Source organism: Odocoileus virginianus, chromosome 1 (assembly GCF_023699985.2).
Source record: "Odocoileus virginianus isolate 20LAN1187 ecotype Illinois chromosome 1, Ovbor_1.2, whole genome shotgun sequence".
In the NCBI taxonomy this organism is placed as follows: domain Eukaryota; kingdom Metazoa; phylum Chordata; class Mammalia; order Artiodactyla; family Cervidae; genus Odocoileus; species Odocoileus virginianus.
Genome location: NC_069674.1, coordinates 69,825,704 through 69,847,044, shown reverse-complemented (window position 1 = coordinate 69,847,044; position 21,341 = coordinate 69,825,704). Strand labels below are relative to the sequence as shown.

The 21,341-nt window shown below is 36.8% G+C and overlaps 1 protein-coding gene across 3 annotated transcripts in view; it reads right to left on the bottom strand.

Annotated features, from left to right (window-relative positions):
- ORC5 (origin recognition complex subunit 5) overlaps window positions 1–20,025 on the bottom strand; it is a 71,217-nt gene extending 51,192 nt beyond the window's left edge. For 2 of the 3 annotated variants that reach the window (XM_020906663.2, XM_070469590.1), the window contains exons 1-5: window positions 19,826–20,024; window positions 16,315–16,407; window positions 13,577–13,780; window positions 8,762–8,836; window positions 2,256–2,367 (exon numbers count right to left, since the gene is read on the bottom strand). In XM_020906663.2, the coding sequence (XP_020762322.1) occupies window positions 2,256–2,367; window positions 8,762–8,836; window positions 13,577–13,780; window positions 16,315–16,407; window positions 19,826–19,897 (556 nt within the window). In that variant the 5' untranslated portion in view covers window positions 19,898–20,024. Of the gene's footprint in view, window positions 1–2,255; window positions 2,368–8,761; window positions 8,837–13,576; window positions 13,781–16,314; window positions 16,408–19,825 lie in introns of all 3 variants that reach the window. The other variant, XM_070469600.1, reaches the window with a different exon arrangement.
- Between the last annotated feature and the right edge of the window lie 1,316 nt (window positions 20,026–21,341).

The window sequence follows — 21,341 nt, the reverse complement described above, 5'->3', positions numbered from 1 at the left end:
GGAGGCAGGTAAGGTGGTCTGCTATTCCCATCTCTTGAAGAATTTTCCAGTTTGTTTGATCCACACAATCAAAAGGCTTTGGTGTAGTCAATAAAGCAGAAGTAGATGTTTTTGGAACTCTCTTGCTTTTTCTATGATCCAACAGATGTTGGCAATTTGACCTTTGGCTCCTCTGCCTTTTCTCTTTCTTTTTATCCACTGGATTGGATAATTGCAGACGAAGACGCTTGTAGAGAAAAAGGTCAGTGAACTCGGAAGACACAGAAAAAAAGCTAAACCAAATAAAACACTAAGGAAAAAAAGATCCAATGTTTAAATGAATAAATAAGAGATTCAGCAGGACAATATCAAGAGATCTAACAGTCATTTAATGGCAGCCCTGGAAAAACATGTGGGGAGCAGAGGGGACAGATGAAATATTTTTAGAAATAATCGCTGAAATTTTCCAAAGTTGAAACTATACGTTCATTATCCAAAAAGCTCAACAAATATCCAGGAGGGTACACGATAAAAGATATTTTCCACCTTGCCTTTTCATTTCTGTAAAGCCCAAACAGTAGTATATGTAAAGTGTAGGATAAAAATTGCACAAAGGTTGTGAGGTGGGAAATTATAAGTCACTGAGATTTTCAGATTGTTTACTAGAGCACAGTATAATTTATTCCAATTGATTGGAATTTAGCTATTCCAATAACTATACTAAGAACCTGACTAACTGTACTATAATCCAACTGAAGGGAAAAAAAAAAAAAAGCATTACCAAAAGATGAGCAGTCTGCATGTGGGAGAGAGCAGAAAACTAGAAATCCAAATTAGTCCCCTGATACTGCTAAGAGGAAAGGGTGTCCTGAAGGTTAGATAACATAGTCCTTCAGATGACATATGTATCAAGTTATGATTGGATGACTCAGGCACTAAGATTATCCTTTTGCCCAGGTTCCATGCTTACTTATTCTGACTATAATTTGGCTTATCAATTAATACTTCTTTTTTAACATTTTCTTGTGTGATGGTGCTTTTGAATTTTTTAAAAAAATGGTATGTTAAAGTCTCTAAAATTTCATAACTAGATGAACTTGATTCTGTATCATACTTTTCAAAAATCGACACTTTCCTATACTTTTAAAAATTAACAAGATCACTTTAATTATGTCCTCAAATTGTCTCCATCTCTGCTGCTTTACATCCTAATTAAAAAAAAATCAAATTCTACAATTCATGATAGCATACTTTAATTTCAACTTCACTAGAAAACTAGCATTTTAAAATAATTTTTCAGTACTTAAACCTAAAATAGGTCATGAAAAACTTTAACATCTAACAGTCATGACATTAAGTACAAAGAAATTTTTTAATGAAATCTTTATTTTCTTCCTACCCTTTTCTCCTTGTGATTTTCATAGCCCTATTAAAAATAAGGGCTCCCTTCATCTATTTTGGGCTTCTTTTTTCTATCTCAGTTAATTAGCAAAGGCAGGAGGTGTTATTTGACTGCTGTTCTTGTGAAAACAGACAAAACTGTGTTGATCTTAATATAATCAATGTTTATAACTATTAGTTCAAAGGGACAGTGTTTTGAAGCCAAGGTCAAGGAATGGTATCTTTTTCAGAGCCTCTAACCACCTTATGCTTAAGTTATAATCTTTGAATCAGAAGTATATTTGTACAGTAACAGCACAGTATTAATCTACAAAACTACTCAGAAACACAAAAAGCTATCGTGCTTTTCCAAAGATAAAAATCATTAGGATCTACGAAATTTAAGATTAAGCACACACACACACAAAAATAAGGACTAGCAGTTGCCACTGTAAAAGTTACTGTAATGAAAAATGAGATTTACAAAATTAAAAGATACATTCTTGGTAGTACTTAACTCAAGTACATGGTATATGAACATTTCAGTACAATTTTAATGTGCTTTGCTAACTTAGTCTGAGTTTCACTTGTAAGGATATTATAATCACAACATATATATCGTACTATCCTGACTAGAAAAATCTGAAAAGACACCATTAGCATAAATATGTGAGAAATGCTCACTAAAAAAAAAGTAATTATAAGAGAACCACCTCTCATAGTTCCAAAATAAAACCTCTATTAAGTGCAGAAATACATTTATTTGAGATTGGCAGCAAACCCTAATAGATTAAGACATCAAAGTATTCTCATTTGAACATGCTAGCTTAATCTTTTAAGTAACAAAAAAATATTTTACTGAGTATCGTTAGTCAAAACAATGTATTCAATTTTACCTATGCTATAATCAGGGAAATACAAGACAAATGGTTCAAAGCATCCGGTATTTGGACGAAACTTTTCCCAAACAATTTCACTGAGAAAGATAACAGTCACATTTCTGTCAGTCTGTAAAAGAGAGATAAATAAAAGGAAACTTGTGTTAAAAATTCTTAATCAGAACAATAATTTCATTTGAATTTTTCTTTCAAAATAAATCCAGCAAAGTTCTAATATATGGCAAATTATTTGCATATTAATAGGCCATATTTAGAAAACCTAATCAAGGAGCTCATCTTTATATGCAAATTTTCCTACATAATTACTTAGAATTTCCATAAAACTTTCAGGTTAATTGACAATTCAGTTACATGTAACACTAGCACAGTCACAGGACTTATTTTATAGAAATTAAGAAACACATCTGCTTGAATGATTAAAATAAGACCTTTTTATGGGTGTTTTCAAAGCAATCATACACTTAAATAATAAATCAAAAAAGGAAAATTGATATGGCTATAGTACCCACAGGAAAGAATATATTTGTTGAAGATGATGAGCTTACATTAAAAACACAAACAAGAATGAGTATCCAAAATACCATTGTTAAGTAAACAGACATCTTTTGAAATTATAATATTCTAGAAATAACACTAAGAGACCAAACTCAGTGTGTATGTTATCCTTCTACAAGTGGCCATGAATGCTAATTTTAATGCTAGAATTTATCTGTAGACACCTCTACATTCCCAATACAAATTTTATTTTTTTTCTCTAACACAAATTTTAATTCTTCCCATGTTCTTTGGGATGTCTCCTAAGTTGAGTAACAGATATGATATCTGTTTTGTTCTCTAACTATTCTTAGGACTAATCTCTTACTATTCTTTGATGGTGATTTACTTTTATAGTTTCTAACATGTGTAATCTTATACTCAAATTTTCATTATTTATAGACATATACTTCTGGCTAACAAAGAAGTTTAAGTTCAATAAATTAATGACTCCATAGAAAGTGTAGCATCTTCATGAAAGAGAAAATATTTACTTTCAAATACTTTTTGTCTTATTAATTTTTAATAATTCCTGATTTCTATAGTGATAAAAGGGCATGCTCTAAACACAATCTTGATTACAAAGCATTGAGCTGCTTTCGCTTTAAAATATGATTATCCAAAAGCATTTTATAAAGTCAGCTAAAAAAATACTGAGAGATTAAAAAAATATAGGCTATTAACAGTCTAAAAGGACTTTAAGTTGGTTCTCATCTGTTCATCTGAAAGTACTTTCAAGTACAGTGATATCTATCATAATTTAAACTTCATTTTACTCTGGTAAGTATTTAATATAAAAAGTGGGAAATGCTTTGGCTGTATTTCTTTTCAATGACATACACATTTAAAAATCAAGTATGTATTCATAAACATCAAAACAATTTTCTTTTCTGGTGGAGCTGAGCTTACCATGAATCGTTTCGTTTTCTTCATACAGTTTCCATAAATAAAACTAAAAAAAGTGAATGGCCTGACTACTGTGGCGGGATACATGATCACCATTACTAGGCACAGGGGAAAATAAGGAAGTAAATTTTACTGAAAGGTGAGAGGACAGCAAGAATGCACTCTGGCTACCAGAGAAGGAGTCCGTGAACAAAGCAATGGGAAACAGTGGATGAATACATGCAAAAACAAAAATAAATCCCACAAACTCAACACAACACAACAAAAACAAAGAGAAGAAGAGACCTCTACTCAATGAGGACAGATCTCTGGTATCAGTAGTAAACTACCAAGAAATAATCAAACTGGGAGAGGCTAGACTGCATGAGAAGACTTCCAGGATATGTCACCAAGAGTTATATTTACTTTTCTCCTGTCCTCTCCACATCTGCCCCCCAAGACTATTAGTAAAAGTGGATTTTAGGAGTCAATCTTAAGCATACAATGATTTCAGTGGCAATCAGTTTAGAACTTTTAGTAGTTTCTCAAATTTGAGTAATGCATTTAACTGTTAAAGGTGGAAAGGCCCTAGGCACCATCTCCCCAAATATTTAATTTTTATTACCAGTTCAGTCACTGAGTCATGGCTGACTCTTTCTGACCCCATGGACTGCAGTAAGCCAGGCCTCCCTGTCCATCACCAACTCCCAGAGTTTCCTCAATCTCATATCCATTGAGCGGGGGATGCCATCCAACCATCTCATCCTGTCATCCCCTTCTCCTCCCATCTTCAATTTTTCCCAGCATCAGGGTCTTTTCCAATGAGTCAGCCCTTCTCATCAGGCAGCCAAAGTATTGGAGTTTCAGCTTCAACATCAGTCCTTCCAATGAACACCCAGGATTGATCTCCTTTAGGATGGAATCGTTGGATCTCCTTGCTGTCCAAGGACTCTCAAGAGTCTTCTCCAACACCACAGTTCAAAAGCATCAATTCAAAAGCACTCAGCTTTCTTTATAGTCCAACTCTCACATCCATACCTGACTACTGGAAAAAACACAGCTTTGACTAGATGGGACTTTTGTTGGCAAAGTAAGGTCTCCATTTTTTATTTTTACTTTATTTTATTTTTTTTTGTTTTATTTTTTTATTTTTTTTTTATTTTTATTTTTTTTTTTTTATTAGTTGGAGGCTAATTACTTTACATCATTACAGTAGTTTTTGTTATACATTGAAATGAATTAGCCATGGATTTACATGTATTCCCCATCCCAGTCCCCCCTCCCACCTCCCTCTCCACCCGATCCCTCTGGGTCTTCCCAGTGCACTAGGCCTGAGCACTTGTCTCATGTACCCAACCTAAGCTGGTTATCTGTTTCACCCTAGATAATATACATGTTTCAATGCTGTTCTCTTGAAACATCCCACCCTCGCCTTCTCCCAGAGTCCACAAGTCTGTTCTTTACATCTGAGTCTCTTTTTCTGCTTTGCATATAGGGTTATTGTTACCATCTTTCTAAAGTCCATATATATGTGTTAGTATACTGTAATGGTCTTTATCTTTCTGGCTTACTTCGCTCTGTATAATGGGCTCCAGTTTCATCCATCTCATTAGAACTGATTCAAATGAATTCTTTTTAATGGCTGAGTAATATTCCATGGTGTATATGTACCACAGCTTCCTCATCCATTCGTCTGCTGATGGGCATCTGGGTTGCCCACGAACCTATGGTCACCTTATCTTCGACAAAGGAGGCAAGGATATACAATGGAAAAAAGATAACCTCTTTAACAAGTGGTGCTGGGAAAACTGGTCAACCACCTGTAAAAGAATGAAACTAGAACACTTTCTAACACCATACACAAAAATAAACTCAAAATGGATTAAAGATCTAAATGTAAGACCAGAAACTATCAAACTCCTAGAGGAGAACATAGGCAAAACACTCTCCGACATAAATCACAGCAGGATCCTCTATGACCCACGTCCCAGAATTTCAGAAATAAAAGCAAAAATAAACAAATGGGACCTAATGAAACTTGAAAGCTTTTGCACAACAAAGGAAACTATAAGCAAGGTGAAAAGACATTTTTTAATATGCTGTCTAGGTTTGTCATAGCTTTTCTTCCAAGGAGCAAGCATCTTTTAATTTCATGGCTGCGGTCACCATCTGCAGTGATTCTCGAGCCCCAAAAAATAAAGTCTCTCACTGTTTCCATTATTTCCCCATCTATTTGCCATGAAGTGATGGGACTGGATACCAGGATCTTAGTTTTTTGAATGTTCAGTTTTAAGCCAATTTTTCCACTCTCCTTTCACTTTCATCAAGAGGCTCTTTAGTTCTTCCTCACTTTCTGCCATAAGAGTGGTGTCATCTGCGTATCTGAAGTTACTGATATTTCTCCCAGCAATCTTGACTCCAGCTTGTGCTTCATTCAGCCTGGAATTTCTCATGATGTACTCTGCATATAGTTAAATAAGCAGGGTGACAACATATAGCCTTGATGTACTTCTTTCCTGATTTGGAAGCAGTCTGTTGTTCCATGTCCAATTCTAGCTGTTGCTTCCTGACCTGTGTACAGATTTCTCAGGAGCAGCAAAGTCCAGCTCACCAGCAACAAGGAGCAGAACGATGTGGTGAGGAAGATGGTGGAGCAGAAGGAGGTGCACTCATCTTCTCCTGTGAGAACTCCAAAATTACAACTCACTGCTGAACAACCATCGACAGGAGAATGTTGGATCCCACTACAAAAAGATACCCCACGTCCAAGGACATAGGAGAAGCCCCAGCAACACAGTAGGATGGCAGAAACTGCATTTAGAATCAAACCTCATACCCGCCAAAGACACTCAGAGGGTTCAAACAAACCTTGTGCACACCAGGGTCCAGAGAACCCACAGAGACTGAGACACAACTGTGTTTGAGTGTCTCCTGCAGAGGTATGGTCAGCAGTGGCCTGCCTCAGGGGCAGGGGCTCTGGGTGCAGCAGACCTGGGTATGGCATAAGCCCTCTTGGAGGAGGTCGCCACTAACCCCACCATAAACCCATCAGAACTTAAAAGGGCTGGGGAAACAGACTCTTGGAGAGCCCAAACAAAACCTTGTATGCACCAGGACCCAGGAGAAAGGAGCAGTAACTCCAAGAGACTTGCCCGTGAGTGCCCACGCGTCTCCGGCAGAGGTATGGGTTGGCAGTAGCCTGCTGCAGGGTTGGGGGTACTCAGTGCAGCAGTGCATGCATGGGACCTTTTGAAGGAGGTCACCATTATCTTCATTACCTCTACCATAGTTTGGCCTCAGGTCAAACAATAGGGAGGGAACACAGCCCTGCCTAGCAACAGAAATTTGGGTTAAAGATTTACTGAGCATGGCCCCGCCCAACAGAACAAGACCCAGTTTTCCCCTCAGTCAGTCTCTCCCATTAGGAAGCTTCCATAAGCTTCTTATCCTTATCCATCATAGAGCCAACAGAATGAAAACCACAATCACAGCAAACTAATCAAACTGATCACATGGACCACAGCCCTGTCTAACTCAATGAAACTATGAGCCATGCCTTGTAGGGCCACCCAAGACAGACAGGTCATGATGGAGAGTTCTGACAAAATGTGGTCCACTGGAGAAGGGAATGGCAAGCCACTTCTGTATTCTTCCCTTGAGAACCCCATGAACAGTATGAAAAGGCAGAAAGATAGGACACTGAAAGATGAACTCCCCAGGTCGGTAGGTGTCCAATATGCTACTGGAGATCAGTAGAGAAATAACTTCAGAAAGAATGAAGAGACAGAGCCAAAGCAAAAACAACACCCAGTTGTGGATGTGACTGGTGATGGAAGTAAAGTCTGATGCTGTAAAGAACAATATTGCATAGGAACCTGGAATAACATTCCATGAATGAAGGCAAGTTGGAAATGGTCAAACAGGAGATGGCAAGAGTGAACATCTACATTTTAGAAATCAGTGAACTAAAATGGACTGGAATGGGTGAATTTAACTCAGATGACCATTATATCTACTACTGTGGGCAAGAACCCCTGAGAAGAAATGGTGTCACCATCATAGTCAACAACAGAGTCCAAAAATGCAGTACTTGGATGCAATCTCAGAAACAACAGAATAATCTCTGTTCATTTCCAAGGCAAACCATTCAATATCACAGTAATCCAAGTCTATGCCCCAACCAGTAATTTTTATTATAATGTCCCTTAATATTATACTTAAATAGTAGAGACATAAAACTAAGTAGGTATAAACTACTTATGTTCAAGGTACTTATAAAGTTATAAAACCAATCTTTATAAGGTAAATAGAAGACTATAAAGCAAATAAAACTTAAATTAACATTATTTGAATATGATGAACATTACTGTTTTGCTTAAACTAAATCTTTGCTCACTTCATCAATATGGTACTAACAGGAAATAGCCTTTTGAGTTTAGTATTCCTATACCAACTGGTATTGGTGAAAACTGAACTCTCACTGATTTCCTTTATTCAAACTACTATAAACTACTATCTGTTGTTGCCATTACTGTTGTATTATTATTTGGTTTTCACCTGACACGTATGTTGATACAAAGTAAATTTATCTCTTTCTTTTTTAATGAAGCCATGACAATTAGAATCAATATTATTCAGTGCCAACACGATTTTAAGTTGAAACACAAAGCTGGTTCCAATAACTGAGTGGCCATGAGACAGAATGTCAGATGATCCAGAGCAGACCTATCATTCTATTTTATATTTCTGAAATAAAAAGAAAATTTTTAAATTCTTGCAGACAGTTCAAAGTCTAGCCCTGTCCCACCATTTATTCCAGTAAACACCTAAAATCTTTTAACAGAAAGTAGTGTTAGCCACTCCACCATCAAAAATAAAAGCTAAATAACTGAAGAACAAGTGTGATCAAAGCACAAATTGATTAAAACTTTGAAAAAATCCTCAACTTCACTCATAATAGAGAAATGTACATCAAATTTATATTAAGAGATTATTTCTCAGCTATCAAATAGGCAAAAATAAAAAACTGACAACACATATCTACTGATTAGGCCATAGGGGAAAAAGATTCACACATCACTTACCAATTCTTGTAATCTAAGAAATCCAGGTAAAAGGTTTGCTTCCATATCTCTTAGATACTCGGCTTTATCTAGAACCTCATTTAAAAAAATGCAGTGTCAAAACCAATTTTAAAAGTACTTTCACAAAACATTTACATAATATAAGATTTGAACCTTCCATGTTAAAAAATGTGACATGAATCAATATTTTAAACAGTATTAACATTTAAGGAAGAAATTTCAAATAGATTAATAAGTTACTACTAACATGTTTTAACCCAAATTTTAAAGAATAAGTCATAAATACACTTAAAAAGGTTTTAAAGATAAACTATCAAAAAGATAGTGAATTAAGATGTGGGTATACATGAAATAAAACTATATGCATTTTTATTTCACTTGATAAAAGATAAATGTCTACCACACACCAAAAATTACAAAGCTTTCTGACCTGAGAGATAGAAAAAAATTCTAAATTTCAATATGTAAAACTACTTGCTTGAACTTTGTAAATGCATGCTAAACCCTTTAGCTAGAAAACCAAACATGTTAAGAAAGATTAAATTTTTGTTCAGTGTTATGATAATACTATTGGGATTATGCTGCAAATTATAATTATTTATTAGGAATAAAATTAAAATGCAGGGAATATAATATTATTTCCCTGAATAATCCAAAATGTTTTATATCTGTTTTGCTGATTTAATAGGCAGCTTGAAACAATGTATGAGAGTAATCAACTTAAGATATTTCATTCCTAATTCATTTAGACAAAATAAAGCTGAAGTTATTTACTGCTAAAAAGGAACAAATTAGCTTCTCAACTATGTATTCTCAATATGCAATTTCCCCATCAATTTCCATTTAAAACTCTCTAATACAGGACATAGATTAACTCAAATAAATTGGTCCATTTGTATGCCCATTTTAATTCAAAACACAAAGCTGAAGCAGTATTAGTTCAATCTTCTGACTTAATATAATTAACCCACTGTAATTAATGGTTTTATAGTATTTTAATAAATGATACTTCTTCAAAAGCAATTATCAAATAACTAATCTTCAAAGAAGTTAAAATTTTAATTCAAATTCAAACATTTTAAAAAATAACTGACATGAAAGCAATCTAATAGACTTGATTTGTAAGCTTGTTTACTGACTAGAAAACATTCTCAGACATCTTTCTGCATTATTTCCTAAGTGCTGAAGCTTACCAATTCATATATTAAGTAACTGCATATTCTACAAAATTACTCTAAATGTTCTATGCTAACCACCCATAACCTTTTTCACCTTTAATGTTTAGTCATCTAACAAACAACATTGATGCCTACACTGATCCATGAGGCCTGAACATGAGTTGGGTCCTACTGATTCCTCATGGCTCTTCACAGAACATTGACCCCTCCCCCTCCCTGAAGAGAGTTTGAAGCTCTGCTTGTTGGAGTCATCCAACACTGGGGTCTTTCCTCCTTGCCCTTTAAATGTCAGTTTCTATCACGTTTCTAACGTTAACTCCTATATTTTTTGCATATTTCAAAATCCACATAAATGACCTCCTTCTGATATGGTAGATTCTTTATTTCCTTAAATCCCTCTCTCCTCCAATGATCTTGTCGCCTATCCTACCCAGTGAAAGATCAACTTATATTTTGTATCACTGGCTTTTGAAGTGTGATCTGTAGGCCCTTGTAAGGTGAGGGCAGGAGATGTGCTGTTTCTGATCCTCTATCAGGAGTTGGGTGAGGTCAAAACTATTTTCATAATAATCCTAAAATTTTATATGCCTTCTTCTACCACGGTGATATGTGCACTAATGGTAAAAGAAGCAAATGTGGGTTAAACTTAAGTAGCCTTAGCATAAATCAAGGTAATGGTGCCAAACTATCCTAGCAGCTGTTAATTCTTCACTATGTACTTACTCTAAAGATGGAGCAGATGTACTTTTTCCTATTCCTCCTAAGTAAAACTAAGAATCTTGAGTATTACATACAAAACAAATAAGGCTCTGAAAGGTGGAAAGGAAAACTAGCTAGGGACCTCAGGACCAGAAGAATGACACCTCACTTCGGAGGGTGAATTGTCTAAGTTATTTTCTTGCCTCACATGTGGAGCTGAAGAAGCCTATGACACAGAAAGGCCAAGGAGAACAAACCAGAAGCACTCCAACAAAAGCCTACTTTTTCGAGTCAAAGGTCAAGGGAAGGGGAAGCCTAGAGATTCCCAAGACTATTCACTATCTAAGTTTTATTTGTACATCAATGATATCTTCTGTCTCCTAATTTCTTCACTACCTCAACACTGGAGCACCACAGTACTCAGTCACTGGACCAACTCTTTTCTAACTCACTCACTCTACTGGTGACCTAATTCTATCTTGCAGCTTTAAGTATACGCTCAGAAATCCAAAATGGTATTTCCATGTTGGACCTCTCTTGACCTCAGACGCCAAGTGTCCAAGTGCCAACTCAACATCTCCACTTGGGACTTTACATGCCCAGAACCAAATTCCTCAGAACTTTTTCCCCCAGAAAGACCCCACCTGCTGTAGTTTTCTTCACTCATATCATGACAACGCCATTCCTTCAGGATCACGAAAACTTCATAACTAGTTGTATTAGTTTCCTAGGGCTACCATAACAAAATACCACAAACAGGGTGGCTTAAGAGAAACTTACTATCTCACAGTTTTGTGGAGGCTATAAGTATCAGATCAAGTTGCTCTAAGTATCAGATCAAGCAGGGCCATGCTTTCTGTGAAGGTACTAGAGAAGGAACTGCATCAGGTCTCTCTTCCAGCTCCTGAGAATTCCTGGCCTTGTGGCAACATACCTCCAATCTTTATGTGGCATTCTCCCTACGTGCATGTCTGCATCTACATTTCTTTTCATTAGGACATCAGTCATATTGGATGAGGGGCCCAGTCTACTCTAGTATGACCTCAACTTAATTAGAACCACAGTGATCGCATTTACAAATACCGTCATATTTTGAGGTTCTAGGGGCTAGAACATCAACATACTTTTTTGGAGGAAACTTCAACAACTTTTTGGAGGAAACCAATCAACCCACAACACTAGTCTGCATGCTTCTATCTTGTACTCTTTCTCAGCATTACCCCTTACCCCTCTTACTAAAACTATTCCAGCCAAAATGGCCTCCTTGATACTCCAATCTCTTTGCTTGGAATACTCTTTTTTTTTTTAGATATTTTCATGGCTTGCCCCTTACTTCCATCCAGTTTCAGCTCTGTTATCATTATCTCAGTGAGATCTTCTCTGCCATCCTCACTTAGAAAATTACTATGTTCCCCTGCCCAGCTGATTCTGCCTTACTCTAATGTACCACATTAGAGTATTAGCTTGCTTATTATCTACCTTTTTCAATTAGATTATAAGCCCCAAGTAGGCAGAGACTCTTCTGTCCCTGTTCTATCTCCAGTATCTAAAACAGTGCCTGGCATATTTGCATAAATAAATGAACAAAATTAAAAAGTGGAAGCAACTGCTTTATACATTTAAGAAGATGCAAGAATGCATAAAACTTAGTCCTTTCAGTGAGTTTATAACTTGGCTGTTATAAGATGGTATTATATTAAAATTTAATTTCAATTCCAGAGATAATCATTTTAAAAATAAGATTAAAGTATTATAAAAAATTCACTAACATAAAGCACATTATATACTTTCAGTTGTCTACTAATTATTTTCAAATTGATGGTAACAAGTTAAACCAAGTCAATCTAAAATCAAATGGTTCATCTTTCCCAGACCTACCACATACACAATTGACAAATTTGACCTTTGCTGTCTCTTACATTTATTCTTTTCTGCATTTTCTACCCCAACTCTAATCCAGGCCCAAACTGCCTCTAATGAAAACAGTTACAAGAGCCTCAAAACCATCTAGCCTATGTCTTTCAATTCCCTCCAATCTATCTATTCAACATGCCTTCAGAGCAATTTTCCTAAAGCATGCTTGTTGCTCTACATCTTCCTCTCACTGTCTAGGAAATGAAATAAGGCACATTAATATAGTTTTCAAGACACTCCACGATCTACCCCCTCCCACTTTTCCAGTATTCTTTGTCTTCCTTCATATTTTATAACCCACAAAGACCAGAGTATTTACTATTCCCTAGCCTCCATTCCCATCTGCATGCCTTTGCCTAATTCCCTCCATCTGAAATTTCTCTTCTTCATTTTCTTCCTAATAACACCCTAATCATATTATTAGCTCTATCTCAGATGTTACCACCTTATGAGGCTGTACCAGATGTACCTGGATCAGTGTTTTGCCTATCAATGTTATCACTAATCACATTCTACATGTAGTCATATGAGTACATCATAACTCTTGTACTAAACTGAAGCTCTCTTTGGATAAGAACTATATCTACAGACTCACAGAAAACAAACCAGTGGTTACCAGTGGGCACAGGGAATGAGAAGGGGCAACATAAGGATAGGGGATTAAGAAGTACAGACTACTACATATAAAATAAATAAGCTACAAGGATACATTGTACAGCACAGAGCATATGGTGAATGTTTTATAATAACTATAAATGGAGTATAACCTTTAAAAATTATGAATCAATGTTTCAAGTATACTACACTGTACATCTGAAACGTATTGTATTGCACATCAACTATACATACCTCAACTGAAAAACTATACCTCAGTTTAAAAAAAGAAATATATCAAACATTTTTTATATCACATAAGCACCTTGTACAATGCACTGTACATAACGGATCTCAAAAAAAATATGGAAACTGATATAATAGATCTGTTTTCAAGTAAGATATGATATACTGAAATTAAATTACTTACAATATATACAGTCTGATCCTTGAGATTTTCAGCTTCAGTTATTTTTTGTTTAAATAAGCGAACAAAGTCATTAAATGTTTCACAGGTTATGTGAGCAGAACATTCACCCTCTGAAGAAGCAAGATGATTCAATTTGTTTAAAATTTGTTCCAAAAGCAGTCTCAAAGTAAAGCACTCAACACAATTCACAAAGACATGTGGAAGCTGAAAACAAAAACAAAAAGTGTAAATAGAAAACATACAAACACAATAATGGCTTTGCTGGATATCGCCCATTTGCCCTTCTAAATCTATACCCCACCATTCTCCAAACCGCTCTGTGCCCCATGAGGTTGACCACTACAGACTGCATTGCTCAGACTCTTGTTTTTCTGGATCTAGTGGATTCAGTCAAACGGAAGAACCAGGAGACTTTACAAAGAGAAAAAAATGGTGAGAGAAAAAAACTGAGTATTCCCTTGACTCCCTCTCCCACCCCTCAGTGGCCCAGAGCTTGACAGTGGCTCCATCTTCTCCTAAAGGCTCGAGTTGGGCAGCCCCTTGTCACGGATTACACCTCTTGCTGGGGCCTTTACAGTTCCTTCTGATGGTCCATTTAAATCTGAGGGAGCTAAAGGCTATCAGCACATCACCATCCCTTACTGGTTCCCTTAACATTTCTTCAACCTTTGTAAAACAATCCCTCTATTAAACTTACTTCAATTATTTGGGTTTTCATTTGTTTCCAACAGGGATTCAAAGCAAACTTGTAATTTCTTCTAAAGAATTCATAAAAAGAACCCCAAGGACATGTGAATGTTAAAATTCTTAGTAAGAATTTCTTATTTATAATTTTAAGATAATATTTTTAATGATGGACACACCTAGGTTAAAAAAAATGCTAATTAAAATTAAGAGTTAGAAACCACAGTAATCCACCTGTGAGGACTGAGAATGAACTCTTCATTTAAAGAACTACCAAATGGAAGTAACTCCAGAAGCAATGTAGAAACAAAAGACTAACAAATATAGTCTGTTCTCAAAATGAAATCACAAAACAGTACTGATCACTCAGAGGCATGGCACCTGTTAACTATTTTTGGTTTCCCCTGGTGACTCAGTGGTAAAGAATCCACCTGACAATGCAGGAGATGCAGGTTCAATCCCTGGGTTGAAAAGATCCCCTGACTAAGGAAATAGCAACCCACTCCAGTATTCTTGCCTGGAAAATTCCATGGAGAGAGGAGCCTGGTGGGTTATAGTCCATGGGGTCCCAAAAGAGTCAGACATGACTTAGTGATTAAACAACATAACCAGTTTTAGTGACGCTCTATAAATCTCACCCAATAAAGCTTTTCTTTTCCAGAGGAACCATGTAAGTAAGGCTACAATATATTTACTTAGGCACAATTTCAACAGCATTTTCTGACATCCTTTACCCCCACTCCTTTATGAACTAGAGTCCATGATGTCTCTGTTATGAGTAACTGTCTTGCTTAACTGCTATCTGTGTGCTATCTATGGCCTTTAATGGCAACATATCCTAAATGTCTGTGAAGTTGTACGAGAAGTCGTGATAATCATCGTTTATTACAATGATTAACTAGCAGCAAAAATCATGATACATTAAAAAATGAAATAGACCTTAAATATAGAACTTCCGTATTCAATTTTCATGCTTTTATTCAAAATACGTTATTTTTGGACACTTCCTACAGGGAGTTACAAACACAAATGCCTGAGCCAGGACCTTGAGTACTCAAGGTTAGGAGAGGTAGAGAGAATGAGTATAAGAAAGCGATTCCAAGCAAAGGGAGCAGTGTATGTATGCCCAGGGTTCAAAGTAAGAAACAGAAAGAACTGTCAATACTTCAGTATGCCACACAAAACACATACTGTGAGCTAAAGTTGGGACCAGGAGTAGCAAACAGCCTTTTGCTATATAAAGCTGTATGAGAACACAGCTATGTCCATTCAGATAGATACTGTCCACGGCCGCTTTCTTACTAAGGAGGAGTTGAGAGGTTGTAATAGAAAGTACCTGGCCCACAAGCCTAAAATATTCACTAATTGGCCATTAAAGAGAAAGTTTGCCCATCCCTGGCTTAGGATACGAAATGAGGTGTGGCAATAATCACGAATAATAGCATCTAACCTTTACTGAGTGTTTACTATACACTAAGTATTGTGGTAGGAACTTTTCATATATTAACTCACTAAATTCTCAAAAAAATTCCAAATATTGTCACTATTAGCCCTACTTTTCAGATGGGGAGAGCACCTAGAAGAGGAACCTACAAGAGGAACATAAGTCTGCTAGATTCTATCTCAAATTCTCAGGCATTACATTACCAAAGATAAACTGAATTCTGCTCACAAAGGGTCTTATATACCAAGAAAAACACCTGAACATTTTGCTGAAGATCTTATTTAATATTTTCATGGATTAGCTACAGGGTGAAGAACAGACCACTTAGAAAACTGTTGTGGAAATAAATGAAATAAACACGATAAATAAACTCAGCAGCAATGGCTATGATTAAAGCTACACAGAGTCAAGATATTAATGATACAGAATCCACAGAACATGTTTACTATTCAATTTACTATTCAATTTATTACAATTTAGTGAGGATAAAGAAAAGAGTAAAAAATAAATTTAGACAAACATAAGTTTAAACTAAACATCTCCCAGATCCCTTCCATTTCTAGGAGTCTACGAATAAAAATCAATTAACACTGAGCTTGGGTAGTCTTACCTCTAAACTTCTCAACAAAGTTTGTGTTACATAGGTCTTTCCACTGGCAGTATGGCCATAAATAAAAATAGATGGAAAGCTGAAATGATGTCTCTAGGGGAAAAAAGGTAAATATCAATCTGCACACACAAAACATAAAATAAACATTTATTAACTTGTGAAAAAGTTTTACATGATAAAGTAAATTATTTAATCCAAATTATTTCTACAGTGAGCATTTAGTGAATTCAACATTACACTTTAAACTTACCTTAAATTCAACTCTACTCTTTCTCAAAATTACTGGAAAAATCATATTTGGCCTATGTATTATACATGACATATTACTGTGTGTGTATATATATACACATATATATATATACACACATACACTTAATCTTTTATTATTACATATATATATATATATGCTTGTATTTTCAAATTTATGGGAGATTTAACAGATTTTTTAAAGAATAATTCTGATTATACTTCTTAACTCTTTTTTATAGAATTTAAGTTCACAGGCTGCAACTTCACTGTACACTTTAAAGCTCTGAAACTAAGCATACAGAATCACAGGGTTAGAATTTCAAGAATCCTCTCTTCTAAGGAAAACTTACAGAATACTTCTGAATTATGTATACTACATTTACCCCTATATGTATACATATCATCATCATCATTTTCAACAATCAAATCTACACAGCATACATTTCAAAACATCTATTCCCAAGATTCTCCTGCAGTACATTATGAGTTAGCAGCCTAGAGAAAAGTAAAAAGTGTCAAACATCTCTCTATGGTCTGGTCAATATTACAGATATGCTTCATTCATTCAATGAACATTTATTAGACAACAACTAAACACTGAAAACCATGATGCACTAAAGAGTAAAAAAAATCAGAACAATATATGCTTTGAAGGAATTGACATACACTTAAAAAATAATTACAAGAAAATTGGGTGACAACTCAATTTCCATGAAAAAGGAGAGTCTCTGTGATTACCATCTACCACTACAACAGTACAGTTAACCCTTGAACAACAAAGGTTTTGAACTTCCTGAGTTCATCTATACATGGATTTTTTTCAATAAATATACTGGAAGAAATTCTGGAGATTTGCATTAATTTGAAAAAACTCACAGAAGAACCACATAGCCTAAAAATATAGAAAAAATTAAGAAAAAATTAGGTATGTCATGAAGCATAAAATATATATAGATAATAGTATAGCCTTACAAAGTCATATGGTGAGGGATATTTAATATAAAATTAATAATGCATTAGTTTTGTTTTATAACTTGGCTTTCAAAGGATTACAGTACCATACAGTATGTCTGTGTTTCCCAGCCTCTCCCTTCCTTCTCTCCCTCTCCCTCTTTTCCTTTTCTCCACCCTTCTTCCTTCTAATATGTATAAAATGCCCAATGCTTTGCATTATTAAGACAATACTGATGTACATACTGACAGACAATTCATCTTGTAGCCAACGTAAACTCATGGCATTGATAAACTCAGTTTAGTACTGTGAATGCATTTCTCTTTATTATGATTTTCTTAATAAGATTTCCTTTTCTAAAGCTTACTTTATTGTAAATGAGTACCAAATATTATACATATGACACACAAAATATGTGTTAGTTGACTGTTTATCAGTAAGACTATTAGTAGCTAAGTTTTGGGGGAGTCAAAAGTTACACACTGATTTTACACTACACAGGGGGTCAACACCCCTAATTTCCACATTGTTCAAAGGTCAACTGTAGTCACAGACATTTATTACATTCTAGCCACCAAGTTACAACTTTCCTTTTTGCAGGACAAATGAGGAACTCAGTTTATACAGGAAAATATTAATGGCAAATGCCTATGGCAATAGCAGCCCCAAAACTAAAAATGGATGTTCTAATACATGGATTCTTTTCTTAAGTTCATACATAAGCATCTTGCAAATTAACTAGCTCAAAAATTCTGTCTCAAGAACTAAATGCAAGCTTGCTGAGCATCTCTGCTATCCAAATACTATATTTCACCTTGAAGAGAAGCTCAAGATATTCATTAGGACACTTTTTCAAGCTACCCTGAAATCCTCTTTTTTTGGAATCCTGCCATACTTGTCTGCATCCAAAAGGTGTTTAATAATACTCCACCTTACATCATCTTTTCTAGTGTTACCCAGAATTGAACTCTTGCACTGTTATTTAACTTTTCACCTTCATATATCTAACATAAACTAATAATTCTGGATGTGGCACTGTGCCTGGAACAGAGAATATGCTCAGTAACAATTTCCTGAATACATAAATGAGTCTGCTTGGAAATATGAACCAGTTTTTTGTTTTTTTTTTTTTTTTTTACAAATCTTTGCATCTCCCACATGTACCGTGCCTTACAGAAAAGTGCTATTAAAACTGCGTGCTATTAAAACTGCTAAACATGATTTGTTTCTCTGATCTATACCAAATTGATACTACTCATCTCTATTTGACAACATTCATTTTCAGGAGCACCACTTCTGTTTGGAGAGATCTGGGTCAGTTAACTCCAGGGAATGAATGCATGAGGTATAACCAAGAAAATGTTTCAGTGATATTATGGGCAACTATGATTAAAAGCATTATAACCAGAATATTGACTGAGGGTGAAGTCATTGACATCTTCCCTAACTAATGCGCCCCTTTAGGAGGCTGGTACTTTTCCACTAACACTTCACAGGCCACCCTAGGCTGCCATCCGGCTAGCTGGATGAAAGCAGTACTCAAGAAACACCTGAGGTGTGGGGGGATAACATGAGTATGACTAAATTCTCATTTACTCTCCTTCAGATGAGATCCGAATCTGATTAATTCCAAGTCTCATTCATGAATTTGAAGCAAAGGCTCATTAAAAGCCACCAGAATATAATAAAAAAGTAGATTTAAGTATTGAATTAATGAATGCAAGCTCCTACGGAAAGGACTCCCTAGTGGTTTTCATCCACAGGAAACTTAACCTCTTCTCTTAGCCATCACCCGAACTGCTAGTCAAGAAGCCAAGACTACACCTCTTCTGTGCTTTAATAACGCTGGAACAGCCGTTAAAGTGTTAAACCAGATGCACTACGATGGACCTCACTGGCCTTCCCAGCAATCACCCATCCACACAGGACTTAGAGCAACTACCTCACTGAAACGGGGGGGGATTCAGATTTGAATAAGTAACACTGTGCAAACACACCTGTTGGATAAAATCCTATACAACTGGGGTAAGAAGCAACTTTGAGTTGCTACTCTGTATTAACACTCTCTCAAAACTGGCGTGTGTAAAAAAACATGCCTGGGCCAACGAGCCCTAGTTAGCGGGCCAGTACAATTCAAGAAACTCCTCAGAAGTTACTTTGGGTGAGGAGTGGGACATCCCCTATCTCAACTCAAACACAGTCTACGGCCCCTCAATTCAAACTAAAATTTAAAAATTGGAAACTGTCGCAAGACCATGTAATTCTTTGCCTCCGGGATTTAGAAGAGAAAAGACAGCTGGACCACAATACCTCTCCAAACAGGGACTGCAAGGTGGACACTTGGGACTCGCGACAAAGCACCACATTTTCCGGGTGAGGCATTCTGGCAGCTACCAGAGGACAGAGAAGCCCGTGGCCAGCGCCGGGTCCAAAAGCGTAGCGTAACCTACACCAGAGTCTCCACGCTCCCGCCGGAAACCGGACTCGCGGGCTTCTGGGAGGAGCCGGCGTGGCCGAGCGTCGGCGTGACGTCAGCGCGCAAGAGGAGCGTCGGCCCCTCCCTAATCTTTCAAGGCCCGAGGCTGCAGGGCTTTGGCGCCACCGACGGTTGTTCCACTCCTGTTTTCTTGTTGTGGGCAACTAGGCCTGTGGTCTTTGCCACCTAGACGTCAATAGAACGAACGGAGGCAGTGTACTGAACGGAGCTGAGGAGGTCCCCGCAGGCTCCCAGTAAGCAGAGAACCCGTGGCTTCAGTTTTCCAGCCTAGAGGCGCCAAGTTTAGAAACCCCAAGTGATGAATAAGTTTGTCGTGTAGCCCCACCCATGAGGGGAAGGAGGTTGTGGAGCGGAGGCCCCTTTCCACACAGGCAGCTGAGGAAGGTGGGCTCAATTGACCAATATTCTCAAAAAGTGGGTGGTTTTTTTTTTTTTTTTACTTCAGGAGGGAATGGGAAATTGGCCTCCAATGCAAAAAAATAAAGAGAGAAACTGATGGCATTGAACAAACAATTTGGAATTAGTAGCCTTAGTGCCAAGCCTGAAAGCGAGCACATCTGGTAATGTCTCTCCCCCTCAACGTGAGGAAGTTCTGGTGTGAGTTGCTGAAGGCAACAAGAGTGAAAAGTAACACTCCTTTTAGCATTATGCTGTTTGTGGAACACTTACTAGAAACCAGACGCTAAAAGATTGTGAAAATAAACAGGTATAGAAGCAGACAGGAATGTGTGGTAAAAAGAGGGTTTGGGGTCCGAAAGCTGCTGGATTGTGGCCATTGGCTCAGAGAGACCCTGGAAGAGTAGTTGAACCATTCATACTGCTGCCCAGTCAGGTCCTATGGGCCTTCTATGCAAAAAGCATTTGTGTGTCCCCCATTTCCTTGATAACAGGAAATAGCCTTCATTCAGCTTCCATGACTGAATTCCAGTGGGCACATTCAAGTGGTTGTTGCTTAGCCAACGTAGGTGATGTGACCCCAGGGAGAAAGTCAAGAGCAGCCTTGGGACCGGGTCCTGTTTCCCCATCAAAGGACTTGCACAACATTTTAGGCATTTTGCAGATACTGAACCCACTCCCGCTGGGAGAAGTAAACGGTTAATGATAGTAGACTGCCCGTAAGCTTTCTGACCCCAGACCAGTTGAACCTGAAGGTTGATGATGTTGGTGCCTACTTAACCTCACTATCAACCCATCAGAAGAACGTCCGCAAGCTACTCACACTCTCTTTGAACAATTACAATAAAACTTGTCACTATCTTCCCCAAGTTGGGACACGGTAGTTTTAAGGCATTAGTCCACTGTCCCGCCCCCACCTGCCACTTTGCCTGA